Source organism: Apiospora phragmitis, assembly GCF_038363925.1.
Source record: "Apiospora phragmitis strain CBS 135458 chromosome Unknown utg000013l:1.0-2965645.0:1.0-2969333.0, whole genome shotgun sequence".
NCBI lineage: Eukaryota > Fungi > Ascomycota > Sordariomycetes > Amphisphaeriales > Apiosporaceae > Apiospora > Apiospora phragmitis.
The window spans coordinates 2,039,327-2,055,167 of NW_027117413.1; the positions used below are offsets into that span (position 1 = coordinate 2,039,327).

General features: G+C 52.5%; 7 protein-coding genes across 7 annotated transcripts; 4 read left to right on the top strand and 3 right to left on the bottom strand.

The window, feature by feature from the left end:
* Window positions 1-1,087: 1,087 nt before the first annotated feature.
* Window positions 1,088-1,837, top strand: PG994_014365 (uncharacterized protein; the record flags this gene model as incomplete). Its single annotated transcript, XM_066865774.1, has 2 exons — window positions 1,088-1,348; window positions 1,448-1,837. 2 exons carry the CDS (start codon window positions 1,088-1,090, stop codon window positions 1,835-1,837), a joined length of 651 nt encoding a protein of 216 aa, XP_066708903.1.
* Window positions 1,838-1,973: 136 nt separating this feature from the next.
* PG994_014366 (uncharacterized protein) lies at window positions 1,974-2,732 on the top strand (the record flags this gene model as incomplete). Its single annotated transcript, XM_066865775.1, has 1 exon — window positions 1,974-2,732. One exon carries the CDS (start codon window positions 1,974-1,976, stop codon window positions 2,730-2,732), a length of 759 nt encoding a protein of 252 aa, XP_066708904.1.
* Window positions 2,733-3,253: 521 nt separating this feature from the next.
* On the top strand, window positions 3,254-4,993 carry PG994_014367 (prenyltransferase alpha subunit; the record flags this gene model as incomplete). The annotated part of the gene is made up of 4 exons (XM_066865776.1): window positions 3,254-3,302; window positions 3,374-4,024; window positions 4,100-4,329; window positions 4,373-4,993. 4 exons carry the CDS (start codon window positions 3,254-3,256, stop codon window positions 4,991-4,993), a joined length of 1,551 nt encoding a protein of 516 aa, XP_066708905.1.
* Window positions 4,994-5,494: 501 nt separating this feature from the next.
* PG994_014368 (uncharacterized protein) lies at window positions 5,495-6,178 on the bottom strand (the record flags this gene model as incomplete). Its single annotated transcript, XM_066865777.1, has 2 exons — window positions 5,495-5,848; window positions 5,978-6,178. The coding sequence occupies 2 exons, from the start codon at window positions 6,176-6,178 to the stop codon at window positions 5,495-5,497; spliced, it is 555 nt and encodes a 184-aa protein (XP_066708906.1).
* A 78-nt stretch (window positions 6,179-6,256) lies between these two features.
* Window positions 6,257-6,871, bottom strand: PG994_014369 (uncharacterized protein; the record flags this gene model as incomplete). Its single annotated transcript, XM_066865778.1, has 1 exon — window positions 6,257-6,871. One exon carries the CDS (start codon window positions 6,869-6,871, stop codon window positions 6,257-6,259), a length of 615 nt encoding a protein of 204 aa, XP_066708907.1.
* Window positions 6,872-11,260: 4,389 nt separating this feature from the next.
* PG994_014370 (uncharacterized protein) lies at window positions 11,261-11,533 on the top strand (the record flags this gene model as incomplete). Its single annotated transcript, XM_066865779.1, is given in 2 exon segments — window positions 11,261-11,337; window positions 11,356-11,533. The coding sequence occupies 2 exon segments, from the start codon at window positions 11,261-11,263 to the stop codon at window positions 11,531-11,533; spliced, it is 255 nt and encodes an 84-aa protein (XP_066708908.1).
* Window positions 11,534-13,970: 2,437 nt separating this feature from the next.
* On the bottom strand, window positions 13,971-15,334 carry PG994_014371 (uncharacterized protein; the record flags this gene model as incomplete). The annotated part of the gene is made up of 4 exons (XM_066865780.1): window positions 15,202-15,334; window positions 15,042-15,098; window positions 14,600-14,986; window positions 13,971-14,536 (listed from the first exon to the last, which is right to left on the bottom strand). Coding segments are annotated over exons 2-4 (954 nt in total). The 5' UTR covers window positions 15,043-15,098; window positions 15,202-15,334.
* Between the last annotated feature and the right edge of the window lie 507 nt (window positions 15,335-15,841).

Sequence of the window (15,841 nt, forward strand, 5' to 3'; positions counted from 1 at the left end):
GAAACCAAATGGAGTGGGACCGACCCGATTGGAAGAGTTATCTAAACATGACTCATGGCATCTTATCATTGGGTTGAGGGCTTGATCAAGACGGTAAAGTCCACCGAGGCCTTGCGACTAAGCTTACAAATTGGCCAGAGATCATTCGAGGAATTGTTGCATGACGGGCAGACGGGCGTACATTGGTGTACTGAAGACTGATGAACCCCCCAATACTGGCAGGACTGGCTACGTGATGGGATGCAGGGGCCCGTGGTTCTGTATTTAATGAAGTGGGGTTACCCCAACCCATGGGTTTTCCAATTGGCCAATTGTGACTGGCTGGTAGGACAGGACTCGCGATCCGCGACGACGGGTTCGGTATTGTTGCTATGTACACTTGACACTGTATGTATGTACTGGTGGGCTGGTAATTAACGGGAATTGACCATTTGGAGAAACGGCCGATCTGGTTGGAAGGTGGCAGAGTGGTCAACGGTCGCAAAGGGGGCTTGGCACCGCGTTTTGTAGTCGGGTCCCTATCCAACCCACCCAGTAATGCTTACCTCTCTTACATTGTTGTGCAGACGAGCAACAAACAACCACCTAATAATAAAAGTGTCGTAATATGTTTCTTCTCTCGTTTCCATATTTGCTTCGTTCACTACACTAGAGCTAGTTATATTCACGGTCCAGTCTCTACCCTTCAATAATATTTCCAATAGCCCACGGCAGATTCCAGTCCTTGTCCGTTGGGCGCATCGCATCACCCACCTCCTCATCCACGACTAGGCCCTTGACTCGCGACAGCAGGAGCCCGACTGCTGTTTATGCACATCCAATACCGCCCTTTGGAATCTCCCGCCTCCTTTATCTAATACCTTGCATCTTGCCTTGCTTGCCGACCGAGGGTAGACCCGTTGTGTCTCCTTCTAGGATAGCGCTGTCATCTGAGGCCGTTCTCCTATATTAGACTTCACACTAGAATAAGATCTAGAACAGCATCCTGTCATATCTGTCATCCGACTTAAAGTTTGCTTCAGCCAAGGGAAAGGCATAATAGCATCAGGACACCATCCGATCCTCCGTCCTGGCCATCGATACACGAATGACTTGCGTCGCAACTACGCCCGAGAGCGACACTTCGGAAATGTCGAACGGCACGAACGGCCTCCACGAGAGTATAGAAAAGCTGCGGCTCAATGGACACTTCTCCGGCAATGGTGAAGGCGTCGGCGTAGTCCCTACTAATGACCCCGTGAGAATAAAGATGGCTCGCAAACAATCAAGTCCCATGATGCCCGCCTTTATGGTGTCGGCCCCGGGCAAAGTCATCGTCTTTGGTGAACATGCTGTGGTACACGGAAAGGTAAGGCTACGCTACGTAGAAAAGTGCAGGCGCGTCTGCATTGCACAATCCTCTCCCTTCTGGCGGTCTTGGACGTTGCTTATACATTCTGCTTCATAGGCTGCCGTGGCCGCCTCGATATCCTTGCGATCATACCTCCTTGTTACGACTCTATCCAAATCCAGGCGCACCCTCATCCTGCGCTTCCCCGACATCGATCTGAGCCACGAGTGGAATATCGACGAGCTACCATGGGACGCATTCCAGCACCCATCCAAGAAGAAGTACTACTACGACATGGTGACTGAGCTTGACGATGATCTACTGGCAGCTCTCCGACCCCTCCTTGCCAAAATCTCGCCCGAGAAGTCAGAGTCGGAGAGAAAGGTGCATCAGAATGCCGCTTTGGCCTTCTTATACCTCTTTCTCTCCCCTGGGCTCGCCCAAGTTTCCAGGCTGCATGTACACGCTGCGATCAACAATACCAATAGGGGCAGGGCTTGGAAGTAGTGCATCTATCGCAGTCTGCATTTCGGGCGCTTTGTTGCTGCAATTGCGCACTCTTTCTGGACCACATCCCGATCAGCCACCAGAGGAGGCACGGCTACAAGTGGAGCGTGTGAATCGGTGGGCATTCGTCTTCGAAATGTGTATACATGGCAACCCGTCAGGCGTCGACAACACATGCTCCACACAGGGCAAGGCTGTCGTCTTCCAGAGGCCGGACTATCAGAAGCCTTCCTTGGTCAAGCCGCTCTGGGACTTCCCGGAGCTGCCGCTTCTGTTAGTGAACACGAAGCAGGCCAAATCTACAGCCGTCGAGGTGGGCAAGGTCCAGAAATTCAAGGATACCCACCCGGAACTGGTGGGGACGATTCTGGAGGCGATCGACAAGGTTACGCGCAGTGCAAACGAAGTGATCGAGGAAGATGGCTTTGACAGTGCGGACGAAGAGAGTCTCCGGCGCATTGGAGAGCTGATGACGATTAACCATGGCCTATTGAATTCGTTAGGAGTATCGCACCCTCGTCTGGAGAGGATAAGAGAGTTGGTGGATCACGAAGGCATAGGATGGACAAAGTTGACGGGTGCCGGCGGCGGCGGTTGCTCCATAACACTGATGAGACCTGGCGTTCCGAAAGAGAAGCTCGAACGGTTGGAGGAACAACTAGAAGAGGAAGGCTATGAAAAGTTCTCAACGACTTTGGGCGGCGATGGCATCGGCGTTCTCTGGCCGGCTGTTCTGAAGAACGGCCTTGACGAAGATGAGGAAGGTGGCATGGAGATCGATCTGGAAAAGTTCCTCAGCGCCGAAGGTAATGACGGAGTCGAGAAACTGGTGGGTGTCCATAGCGGCGGCGCTGAAAGGGAAGGCTGGAAGTTCTGGCGTGTCGAGAGCCGTTAATGAATGAACGCAAATGGCAGGGCAGGAAGCTGTCGAGTATTACCCGAGTGAATGACTGTACAGCTTCGATCTTAGCCTGGGCATGAGCCTGCGCCGATCGTTTACTATTTATGATTCGATGCTTTGCATGCTTACTTTGGGTATCTGGAATCGGTATCTTGATATATATCTTCAAGTTTGTTGTACATTTTGTTGCCTAGAACTATTATTACTTAGAGATTAAACCTTGCGGTACAACAACTTTTCGGCAGACTTGGTCGGGATAGATTCCATGCTGGCACTTCGGCTCTAAGCTTTGAGAAACCAGCTGTTATTAATTCTTGAGCAATGCGCGAATGAACAGTCAGGTCAAGTCCAGTGATTGAAAGTGTTCTGGGTATCTGATCGGGATCAAACTGGGTGGCTCCAAAAGTGTCCATCCCACCACTGGCATCAACATCATCAACCCCACCATAGAAATCGACTCACGGTTGGAGGGGCTCCAACCCGTCGAACCTCCAAGGCTGAGTTTCCTGGCCAAAATGCCACCTAAGAACAACAAAGGCGGCGCCAAAGCCAAGGAATTGAGTGGTAAGTCTCATTCAGAGGCATATTGTTTGTATATGGCTTTGGAGCAAGCAATTTTGGCTGATACGTGCGAGAAGCAAATCAAGAAAACGACGCTGCGAAGACCCAGACCGTTTTTGAGCGCGCCCAAGCCGCCTACGACCTGACCCGGCCGCCCTACGACAAGGAGCGCGAGGAGCTCGGCGGCCTGCACGCGCTCTCGACCGTCGAGAAGACAGCCTACGCCAACTGGTTCTGCACCGCGCCCGATGAGTACGGCCTCCTGAGCAAGAAGGCGCAGAAGGAGCTGTGGAAGCAGGTCAACGAGACGAACCGCCCGCTGCGCCGCGGCCAGATCGACAGGCCCAAGCCGGACCAGTGGGGCCAGGACAAGCTCGGCCGCAACATCGGCGACTACACCGTCCAGCAGTACGAGCAGCGCATCGCGAAGGAGGCCCAGCTCACCTGCCTCAAGGCCCTCGGACGCTCCTTCGCCAGCAAACGGCTGTACGCCAGCAAGGGGCTCGTGGACAGCAGCACGGGCGAGAAGTATACGTTGACGGAAGACGACATCACGGCCGAGAAGGATCGCCGAAGGGAAATGGCGGCGCTCACGAAAGACCTCTACGGCGAGAAGATGGGCCCGTACTCGACGGACCCGGAATGGGACGATGTCGTGCCCGTGCCCCAGATGGAGCCGGAGGCCGCCTTGTCGGCTATCGCCTACCCAGAGGACTATGCTGAATGTAGGGACTCCTTTTGACCAGCCCCTTTCTTCCGTGCCGAGCCGAAGAAACAGCTTGCTGACAAGTTTTGCGTAGCGATGTCCTATCTGCGGGCGGTCATGGCCGCCAACGAGCACAGCCCGCGCTGCCTCAAGCTAACGGAGCACATCATCTCCATGAACCCGGCGCACTACACCGTCTGGCTCTACCGCTTTGCCAACATCCAGCACCTCGACGTCCCGCTGCTGGACGAGATCACCTGGCTCAATGGCGTCGCCCTGGACTACCTGAAGAACTACCAGATCTGGCACCACCGCCAGCTGCTCGTGGAGCACTACTACCCGACCATCGCGGGGCCCCCCCGACGAGGTGAAGCGCTTCGCGCGCAGCGAGCGCGCCTTCGTCATGGAGATGTTCGCCGAGGACGCCAAGAACTACCACGTCTGGAGCTACCGCCAGTACCTGACGCGCAAGCTGGGGATGTGGGAGAACGAGGCGCACGGCGAGCTTGATAGTATTGAGGGCATGATCGACGACGACGTGCGCAACAACTCGGCCTGGTCGCACCGGTTCTTCCTCGTGTTCTCGAATCCGCGCTACGCCGACCCGGACTCGCACGCCACCGAGCCCGACCCCAAGGTCCCCGCCGATTTCGTCGACCGCGAGATCGCCTACGCGCAGGCCAAGATCGAGCTGGCGCCCCAGAACCAGAGCCCGTGGAACTACCTGCGCGGCGTGCTGGTCAAGGGCGGCCGCAAGTTCGGCTCGGTGCAGTCGTTCGTGGAGCAGTACGTGCAGAACCTGGGCAATGAAGAGACGGAGGAGGTCCGCAGCTCGCACGCGCTGGAACAGCTGGCGGATATCTACGAGGAGGCGGGCGACAAGGAGAAGGCGGACTTGTGCTGGAAGCGGTTGGGCGAGAAGTGGGATCGCATACGCCTCGGCTACTGGGAGTGGAAGCGGAGGTCGCTGAAGGCTGCCAGCAGCTGAGAGACGCCAGAATCTCGATTACATGCCCTGTTATGTCGAGTCATGATGGGAAGTAGTTGCTCTTGATATTGCTATGTATTGTGCTGTGAAGGGGCAGATCTAGTCGGCATTGCACGTATGCTTATGTATTGGAGATGACGCCGGCCATTTGCTAGCATCATGGCTACAAGGATAGAATATAGCTAGAAGTATGTAGGCACCTAGTCGCAATGAATCTGCCAGATTAAGGGGGTGGTCCACACTAGAGAGTCAATCCAGACAGTCAATGAGTGCGTAATGGCTCGAGATATTGAGTATGCATTCGCAAAATGGGTATAAGAGATGAATGGGAATGAACGAATGAATGTCATGAACAGTAATGAAAGAATACCGTATCTAGCCGTCTGCGATGACGCCCACCCCCCTTCCCACATAGCGTACATAAGACCACCTAGAATTGCAAAAATAAAGAAGTTGAACGAATGTCCCAACTACTACATGTCCTGAAAGGAGAACCAACACTCAACAAGCCCCATTACCAGACAGGTTCGCCAGGAACGAGGCGAGCACAGCGATGAAGGCACAGATCCCGACCAGCGCGCGGCCCCAGTTAGTCTCGAGGCAAGTGATGACGATGACGAAGACGACCGTCGACGCGCAAGCGATAATGAAGGATATTAGCTGGCCGCGGTTGCTATCGCTGTCACTGCCGGCGCCGACGCGGAAGTGCAGCAGGCCCACGGGGATCAGCAGCATCACGGCGCTGGTAAAGGCAAGGGTTATCTTCTGCAGGAGTTTCATGTGCCGAACGCGGACCTGCTTCTCCACGATCACGCCGCCGCTGCCGTCGTCGGCGGGCCGATGGATTTTCTTCCGCTCGTAGAAACAGAAGAGGAGGACGCATAGGATGCGCTGAAGTTATATCAAGTTCTTGGTTAGAAACAAAACTACCAACAGACAAGCATGGCGAAGTAGAAAGGGGAACTTCGGGGCGGCACGGCTTACTTGAACCCAGGGCCAGGTGCTGTATAGGAGGCTCTCGAACCACTGAGGAACCATCTCGCGGTCCGTGTTGACGAAGTCGTCGCGCGCCCAGAGGTACTGGTGCGCGGCGCGGCTCGGCAGCTGTTCTTTGCGGACGGCCTCGTAGTGCACGAGGTGCTGCCGGCGGGAGACTCGCCGCATGGATTGGAAGTCGTTGTTCATGCCGATGAAGTGATCTGCAAGACTTGTTACTTCTCTTGAAATCGCCAATCAACATGCTGGAGTGTATTTGCGACACCTCTACGTACGGTATTCTTTGAAAATTGATTTGGCGCTGTCCATCAGGTGCGCCCTCTCTTCCATGTGTCCCATATCGGGACTCGTTTCGTTCCCCTGGGTAGAGACCGTGCGTTTGTTTTGCTGGATAGGGGTTGTAGGCTGGACAGTCTCTTTGGGGCTCGTCTGTTGGACTCGCTGTTCAGGGGCTGTACGGGGTCGCGCTTGCTGGTCAGTCGCTGTGGGTTGGATCTGATGGTGATGCTGGTCAGGGGTCTTATGTCGGGCTCGTTGTTCATGTTGGTATTGCTGGTCAATTGCCGCGCGTAGTCGGTTCTGTTGCTGCTGTTGCTGCCGTTGCTGCTGCTGGCGTTCAACGCCGCAGCACCGGTCGATGAACTCGTCGCGGTCAAAGGGCAAGAACCCGAGTATGCCGTACCGCTCGTCTGCCTTGTCGAGCTCCAGGAACTTTTGGTCGACACAGTCCAGTTCAAGTTGGAAGTTTACCAAGATGCGTTGCATGAGGTTGCTGAACTTGCGATGGATGCCGGCGTTTGGGTAGAACATCTGCTGCGAGGCGAGCGCAGGCCATCCTTTCGGCGCGCAGTTCACTACATGGATGGAAGTTACATCTTTCATGGAACACAGGTATAGTAGGATTGGGAACAACATACGGACGTCTTCGTCTGTGTAAAGGTCTGGATGTTCGCCGTCTTTCTCCCACCTTTGTTCTCAGTGACCGGCTAGCTTTTGGGCAGGCGCAAGTGATACCTACCATGGGAACTTGGTGTGGCCATTGGCTGTAGCTCTCCGTCTCTGGTGAATTGGTTCAACTCTAAAGGAGTGGTTGGGTTGGATTCGAGGTCCATGATTGTCGTCTCGGTGGTGCTTCTGGTCTTGACGGGTTGCATGGTTTTGCCTGCTAGGACATATCGACGAACTGGGAGACTTCGTAGCTAGATATAGTCCCATCTCGGTGCCAGCCGCAGCTCGAGGCTGAGAAAGACATCCAAACAAGCGCCGACAGGAGATAGAAATAGAGCGTGCTTGGTCCGTATCGCCATGTCCAGCATGGTGAGGCTCAAAGCCAGGAAGAGGGTGTACGAGGAATGGACGACATGGTCGCTGACAATGTCTGCAAACCAATAGTCGATGGAGAAAAGACGCCCAGTTGGACAATTAAACTGCATCACTTGTTTCACGCCAGTTCTTTGCATAAGGCAGGTCCGAACAGACAGACAGACATCGGGGGCGATATGAGGTCGCCGCCAATGACAATGCGGCAAGCTCGGGATGGTGTGCTGAGTACAGCAAACTGGACCAATTCGGATACCCAACATCAAACTAAGATAAAGCGCCGACCCCATCAACTTCAATGAGGCTGACGCCATCCTGTGTTCTCACTCGATGATTGTGAAGTTGGTGATGGCGCTTAGGGAAAGGAATTGGGCGATGGTCATAGAACCCCTTTCACGCGAGGATCAAGACGGAAAGAGTTGGACTAGGAGATGATAATACAGACTCCGTATGGTTTGCGGGTTATTCTTTCTAATTTTACGTGATTTGGTGCTTCCCGACCAAGACCTTGTGGCTTCCCGGATATGCGCTCGTGGACATATGTGATGTGCTGCATCTTCGACGCGAGTAAGGAGTTTAAGGGCCATCGGCGAGGTCTCTGAGTTCATCATGCCCTGTTGATTCCAGCTGCGTTGGCTTTTCCAGTCATGGACTCGACAAATACGTGGCCACTCTCAAATGTACTAAGAATTGGGCCACTTGATTTCACAGTGAACGAACAGTAATGACATGACAATCCCGCATTCAGTAAATGGGGATGAGAACGAGATATGTCATCAAACCTCTGAATAGGTATGGAAAGCATACGAAAGCAAAGAACCTTGGGGACAGAACACTGGAACAGGGGAAAGATGACCCTCACTGAAAGGACTGCAGTCACGGCTAAATATCTCGGGACTTGGATATCGGATGCCTGGTAATCTAAGAGATGATCATCATTGATTGGGGTGAGTGATACCTTCCAAAGCATTCCGATTAGCGTTTTGAAAAAGCAGACAGGATTGTACGAATGTAAAGCTTGCTGGAGAGGCTCAGCCCCTTAGGAAGTCGCAACCATACACTAGCCACATCACATCTACGCATACTTCCAGTCACGACCAGCTTGATCATCGATTGGGTAGGCAAACGATGAATAAGCCATTATATGGTCATCCTTGCCCTGCACCTCGCCTGGTCTGATTCACAGCCAAAGGGGGAAACTCACTGAGGGTGCCAAATGTCATTGGTATTTGACACATCCGGGGGCAGCTCCTTGCCTGCCACTGAAAGCAAGAGAGAGAATGACCTAGGGGAATCCTTGCAACATGTAATATGTTAGAGCTCGGTCTTCATAAATAGCAAGAGCCTCCCACTCATCTTTCGATGACTCTTTCTGTTGCGACCCGCCAGCTCTTATCTTCTCGCATTTCCAACCCCGAGATTGTCGTGGGATCATCTGATGTTTGTTTCCCCTTATCAAAACAGAACTCGACCATTGTGACATTTTCTCGTCTCGGGCGTTCGGTCCCCTAGCACATTCCCCCAGGACATACCAGGGACAAGGATATCTATCACCGAAACCCCGCGCGTCGAATTTGGGGTTTTCGGAAACCGGATATCCCCATATCCTCCAACGACGGCAAAGCTAATGTACTGAGATGGTGTTTGGCGACATTTCCGGCTAGTGACGCCAGTCGGGTAGCGTTCTGAGTGGACGATTATTGGTCGATAAGGGAAACCACCTGATCTCTATTGAAGCCAAGGCGTCTCCATCGGCGCTGGGCACCCCATGCGACGGTAAGTCCGCGTGGGGGTTATGCGGGAAGACCAGCCAGACACCACCATGGATTCATGACTCGACATCCCGTATCGCAACTTTTAACCAGTACGGATCCCGAATATTGATCTCTCACCCTTATCTTCGCCCGGCCGGCGGTCTTCGTCCCTTCCATCGGACCAGAGATAGGGGGTGGATGGCCACTTATCATCTCCTGAACCCATGAATCTCATGAGAAGACTTCATCAGAGTTGTTCCATGAATTGATGACATCGTTGAAATTGGCCAGCAATGATTGCAGGCCATGTCTGCGCCACCGTTTACTATTCAGGCTTCCTTCTCATATTCGGCCTCCACCAACAACACCGGTCGCGAACGTCTGTTTTCGAAGATTGAGAAGTGCGAACCCCAAACATTCTTGGGTTGAAATGATTGAGAAGGCTCGGCCAATCATACCTTCGTCTGGTCTTCATCTGGTGCCGTCTTGATGGGTGGTGGTGGCTCGAGGAGGTGCAGTCAACAATTGATGGCTTATGGTCCCTTGACTTAAGGCGACAAACGGGTGTCGCTCTGCAAAATGGGCATCTGAACTGGCAATGGCAACAAAAGAGTACAGTCCAAAGGGGGAATGGCCTGTTTTTTGCCTTCAAAACGGAGAGACTAAGACCCCGGGTTCTTGGGCTCCTGGGTGCTTGGGGTGCCTTGGTGCCTAGACCGATCAGGCCTGGCTGCTCAATCAGTACGCCCGGGGAATCAACCGCCCCCTACGAATGTTGGGTTAGCAGGGGTCTGGCCATCGCAGAAACCACCGTAACTCCCTGTTTGATGTTACCTTCCAGGCCATCTCCGAGAAATTGACCTGGTTGTCGCTTCCACACCTACCCAAAGCCCATTTTACTGGGTTGCGGGCTCGGTTGTCTTTCAGCCAAAGGAACCAGGCAAAGACTGCCCGCTCTTCAGCTTGGAGCAGAAGTTCTCATTGCAGCAGCAAAAAAACAAAAACTGTTGATGCGACGTTGGTCCCTCCACGTCCTGTATCGACCATTCAGCGCAATTGCCTTTTGGCTTGGCTGGACTACAAGGACGTCACCCGCAACAATGAGCCACAGTTGACCTGGTTAGCAAGATTTCTATATCGTTCGGAAGAATACCCGTATGGCTGCGACGGATCTTGAGTACCTATCGCCAGTTCTCCGGTGCCGAAACTCCTCCGAGATTCCCAACTCAGAAGCGCGGTAGCCCAATCGATTGGATTATACGGTGTTGAGAAATAATTCCGCCTCCCCCTGTACGGCAGGCTGATCGATGGCTGGCCAGAGCGATTTGTTGTTTACCTACTGTAAGTATGCTGTGGAAGATCACTTGCCAGGGCCCCTAGGCTATGCATACAGAGAAGGGTTGCAGGCCGCCAATCCAGCCAGCCCATCGCAAACGAAAGGCCAAAGAATGTGTACCTTTGGCTACCACCCACTCAATGATCTTATAAGGAGAAGAGCAGATTCGCTTGGTCTCGACTCAGATCTGCCTTAATCACGAGAAACAATCAAAAAGCAGTGCTATCTTTGGGGTTTAGGAAAAAGAGGTTCGTTTTCAACGCGATAGTTCGTCCCAAAGAGCGACATAGCCGACTGGGGCACCCAGGCTGACAGCTACCTCGCACTTGATGCCAACGTGATTGTGCATGGAATCAGTCAGTTTCGGCTACCTCTCTCTCACACCTGCTACATCTCCTGCAGGCATAGCCCAGCCCTAAGCGTAAACAAAACCCAAGGGGAAGATGGAGAGTGTCTTGGTAGTCGCTTACGGGTTAAAGCACCATTGGTTCTCAGTCCCCGCGAAGGTTGGAGCGATGCTATCACAGGCTCGGAATGGATACGCACAAAATGGCCATTTCGTGGGAGTATTAGGAAAACCCCAAATATAAAAGAGGTCACTCGCACCCCTTTACTCTCTATTCAAAAATACAACTTATTCCCCATCTACCCTGGCTACTGCTGGTGTATATCCCAGATTGTGCACTCGTGAGTAGAGCCCGCCTTTGCGTTCCTGTTTCGCGAATTAGGGAGGAGGACGCGGAGAGGATTAACATGTCTATAGGTCGACGCGTCTCTTCTTCCCTTCCTCTCGACCAGCACCCGTTCCGAGACCACGCTCTCTTCGACCAAAACCATTACAGAAATTGCAATGAAGTTATCATGGCCGCGCAAGTCGGAGCCGGGCCACCCACCGCCAAAAACTCGTCCGACGGCGAGATCTGGCACATGGGTTGGGGGTCCTACTACTAGCACAGAATACAAGCCGCCCAGTACACCGGCACCACCACCGGCACCACCACCGTCACCTCCACCAGCACCACCGTCACCACCACCAGCACCACCGTCACCACCACCAGCACCACCACCAGCACCACCACCAGCACCAACAACACCATAATACAACTGAAGCACGAGCACCCTCAGATCACGTAAGGTCACCTATTAGGTTCCCCTCGAACATACTATAGAATAGATGGATGGGCTTGGGAGGTCACATTGCGGGGTACAAAAGTTCATGGTGTTAAGGGGGTTATCTGGAGTGGCAGCGTGTCTGTCTCAAGTGAGTAGAATTAGGAATGAAAGCACCTTCATATTCACTTCAGATATGTCTTTTTGGTGCTTTGAGTCTTCAAGGTGTTACTACGACGTTTGAGATGACTTGCTTGAGGTAACAATTTGCTGCCCTGTGTTTTCATCATCATATAGAAGGCTTTCCAGTCGGATTTTAACATTGATTGAAGGGGGGCCTTGCTCTTCTACGTATCTAAAGAGACCCGATTTGAGTAATCGTTTCAAAATCGGCTAAGCCTGGCATCTATAGGTTGATGTTGCTCTGTCTAACACCCGGGGCGGTATCAGCGTTTGCCGGATTAGGACGTGCCTTGGTCCATGGACACGCATCCGGCTTCAAAACAAAAGCAGCATCTACTCAAAAGGGATCCGAAGGAGTAGAGGGACATATGATTAACAGCTGTCGTTTCTTATTCGCCTCTAGCCACTTTTTTTTTGACAAGTCTGGGCGTGGTGAGAACCAAGTCTATCCACGGCAGGCGCTATGCCAGTCCTGGAGAATGTTTTCGGTGCCGACAACATTTTCTGGAATAGGAAACCTGCCTCATTTGCTTCGTCGGTCCTGCTCACTCTTGTTGTCACCGGCATCACGGGTGTCATAACAAGCCGACAACTTGCGAGCCACCTCCTACAGCTTTGTCGAATGTACGACAGTGATGGCACCATAGACTTCACTTCAAACCAAGAGCATGGTATTGTCGAATTGCTAAGAGCCCTTTGGGAGAGCAGCCATGAGTCCATAAGGGATGCGATACAACAAACTATCATCAGCACCAAATGAAATCGCCTTGACCGAGAATCCTCATCCGAATCGAAAGCCGTGCTTCGTTTTGACACTCCGACCTCGCGCAGTGGTGTTCTCTGGGGCAGGTCGTTCTGTGTGCAACTAATTACTTAGGGAACGGGTGGTTATGTCCTGCTCTTGTGTTTTCATAGTTATATGATGTCCTGAGGGGAATAGGCGTTGAATCTCCAGTGGGTGGGCTAGTGGCGGAAAAGAAAAGACTCAGGAAAAACAGGTACAGCTTCTCCCACCACCCTCAACATAACCCCTACAATCTTTCGTTCGGTATGTAAGACATCCCCACGGTCAGTCATACCCATGCTTTCTTGCTATAGGCTCTGAATGCGATAGAATCTTCGGGAGTCCTCTCAATCTCCCCGTACCCCTTGCTCCGACGCCCGGCTTCTATGAGACTAAGAACCTTTACGTCGGCGTGCAGGAAATAGTGTTTCATAGCGGCAGACTTATGTTGGTTGCCCATGGGCCTCCGCTCCGCCCGAACACCTTCGCGCCCGGAAGCCGAGAACCATGATTCCTTTGGCCAAAATCCACCTTGGGTATCGCATCACGGCACACATCCCTGCCCCAATCACATTGGTACTGACGAGTCCGCATTGGCTCTTAGCTTAGGGCTGTGCCGTTCCTGAGGTAGTATGCATTCCAAGCCTGCATGAAGACACGTGGTGATGGTTGTCTTTCGTTTGCCATCCTACGTACCCCTTTGTACCGGTCTCTTGCGCGCAATCTTACCAGCAGATGCAGTCATGCAGAAGCTAATTTCCATAACATCTGAGCAACCCCTTTATATTGTATCTTCAATAGGATAGGCAAGACAAACGTGGCTTACCTCGGGACGCATGGCTAGACCGAACCCGAAGGAGCGGTGAGTCGATTCGGGACGTAGATCGACAGCCTGGTGTTCCTGTGTTGCCTAATGAACCAGAGTTTTCCCCCTGTAATGAACATCTGGGCGGCACAGGCTGATTTCCCGCAAGGCATCCTGGCGGGGGGTTGCCAAATAAGTATACAGTACATAGAAAGAGAGCACACTTGTCCAGCCGCAGACCCCCATCTTGAGGCTCTATTGACCAGGCGCGGCCCGGTCGGGAAAAGACCTTGTCAAGTAATCCTATTGGGCAGTTACTTAAGATAACAGATGAATTTCCCTTTCAAGAAGGTTTCTCAGAAGGGAGACAGCTGATTCGCTCCAGCATACCAAGTGTGGCACAATTCAACGACATGCCTACTTGCTGATCACCGACCCTATTCTACCAACTCCCCTCACTCAATACCTTTCCTTTGAGACACTACCTCGTTCACTTATATAGCTTCCAGACTAGGTGGGAGGCTATTATCTATGGACGCGAGCACTTCCAGAAATAATAGGCCGCTGGAACAGGCTGCGAATTGATTCAGGGAGCTTGGATATAAAGCAGTGCATTTCCTCTATTTACTTTTCAGGTACTCTAAAACTCGGAAGAACAGGAAAAAGCCAAGCCCGTCTAGATTCGTACCCTATTTCGCAAGAAACGCGACCAAGACCGCTTCGAATGCGCAAACCCCAATGATGATCTTGACCGTGCTCCTTTCAAAGCACGAGATGGCGAGCACGAACAAGGCGACGAAGGTCAAGACGACGCCGAATGCGGCAGCTTTGCTAAGCTTGGCGAAGAACAGTATGGCTACAGGCACGAGCAGGAAGGCAGCAACAGTGGGAGCCAGCAGGAACCTGCTCAGCCACTCCAGCATGGCGGCGTCGTAGTCGTACTCTGGGTCCTCTTCGTCTCTGTCGGGTCTGGGCGGGGTTGGGAGGTCGAAGCATCGGCAAAAGTAGCAGAGACCCTGACGGAAGAAATCGGCAATGTCCCATAGGTACGGTCTGGATGTGTACAAGAGACCCTCGAAGCGCTGGTGGATCATGTTGGGGTTCAGGGTGACGAAATCATCTCGATGACACAGGTATTGCGAGGCTGATTCGGTCAGAATTCCCCTGTATTTTATCTTCTTGTAGAACGCGTAGTGCTGCTCTCGAGAGACCCGGGGCTTGGTTTGGACAGCCTGGCTGGCATTAAGGAGGTCAACTTGGTCTGTGTAAGTCTTTGGCCCGAACTAAGGGGTTTGGGTTTGGGGGTTGCAATACTAACAATACTTCATCAATTCCGCGTCCAAGGCTTGTATAAGGTTCTCTTTCACTCGCATTCGCTTGCTTTGGGCCTCGTTTGGCCTGTAACCTTCGGGATTGTCCGCTTCGGCTTGGCCCGCTTGGCCGTTATCAGATGCTCTCAGGGGCGGATCGGGTAGCCCATAGAATGGCGCCAGGAACTCTTCAGGATCGAATGACAGCTGGCACAGGGTTTCTTCGTCTTCATCTTTCTCTATTTCGTACAGCCGGAGTTCAAGACAGCTGATACGTTGCTCGCGGTACAGCAGGCAACGGTTGGTTGGGTAGTAGAACCCTCGATGGAAATCTTCGTTGGCAATCTGCCTCTCTCTCGCTGCAATCAATGGCCAACCTGTTCGACTGCTGGCCACTGTACGTGATTTAGATGCTGCTTCGTGAAGAGTGATGTACGAAGTATGACTCACTGACGTCCCTATCTGGATACAGTTCAGGGAACCTGTCGAGGTTCTTCGGCTGAGGCTCTGTATCATAGATATGTTAGCCTTGGAAAGCCGTTGGCCAAGGGGTCTGCATACGAGACCTATTGGGAGTTAATAATGGCTTATAATAGTCTCTGTATCTCACACTCGGAGGGCGACCTTCGATCTGGTGATTTGCGCTTGCCATGGTGCTCTGGAAGTGCTGTCAACACTGGTGCACCGAAGTCCTTTGCACTTCGATAGGGGTGAAGACACCCGCCCATCAATATATATGCCATTTTGATCCAAATACTTAGTCAAGTCCATCAGGCTGTATCTGTTGAGATGATTGTCGCTCAAGGCAGCAAGCGTGCTGACATTCGATGTGATTGTGTATTTGCTTTCAGCGACTCTTGTGGTGGTGCCGCAAAGGGGTGTAAGGCCAATGGTTATCAAGAGACAACTGTAGGTCTGTAGACTAACTTGATAGTTATCATTTGGCGGTCAATCGATTCTTGATAGGGAAATGGAGGTCTGATTTGCCAACTCCATTGCAACAGGGCCGGCCCGCAGCCGGTGAATGGGGGCCGATTTGCTGGGTCACCAATGGCTTTGCCTTTATCCGATGATGGTGTGTATGGAACAACACACAAGTCTTATTTGTCTGTCACGATCGAGGCTTCGACGATATGTGCCCAACTTAGCAACGAAGAGGCTGCGCGGTACCGAAGACACTACCCCTGAGTCAGGCTGGGTTACCTTCCACCATTCTGTCGCTTCTTCTCTCTCGAGCTCCTAGAGTAAAA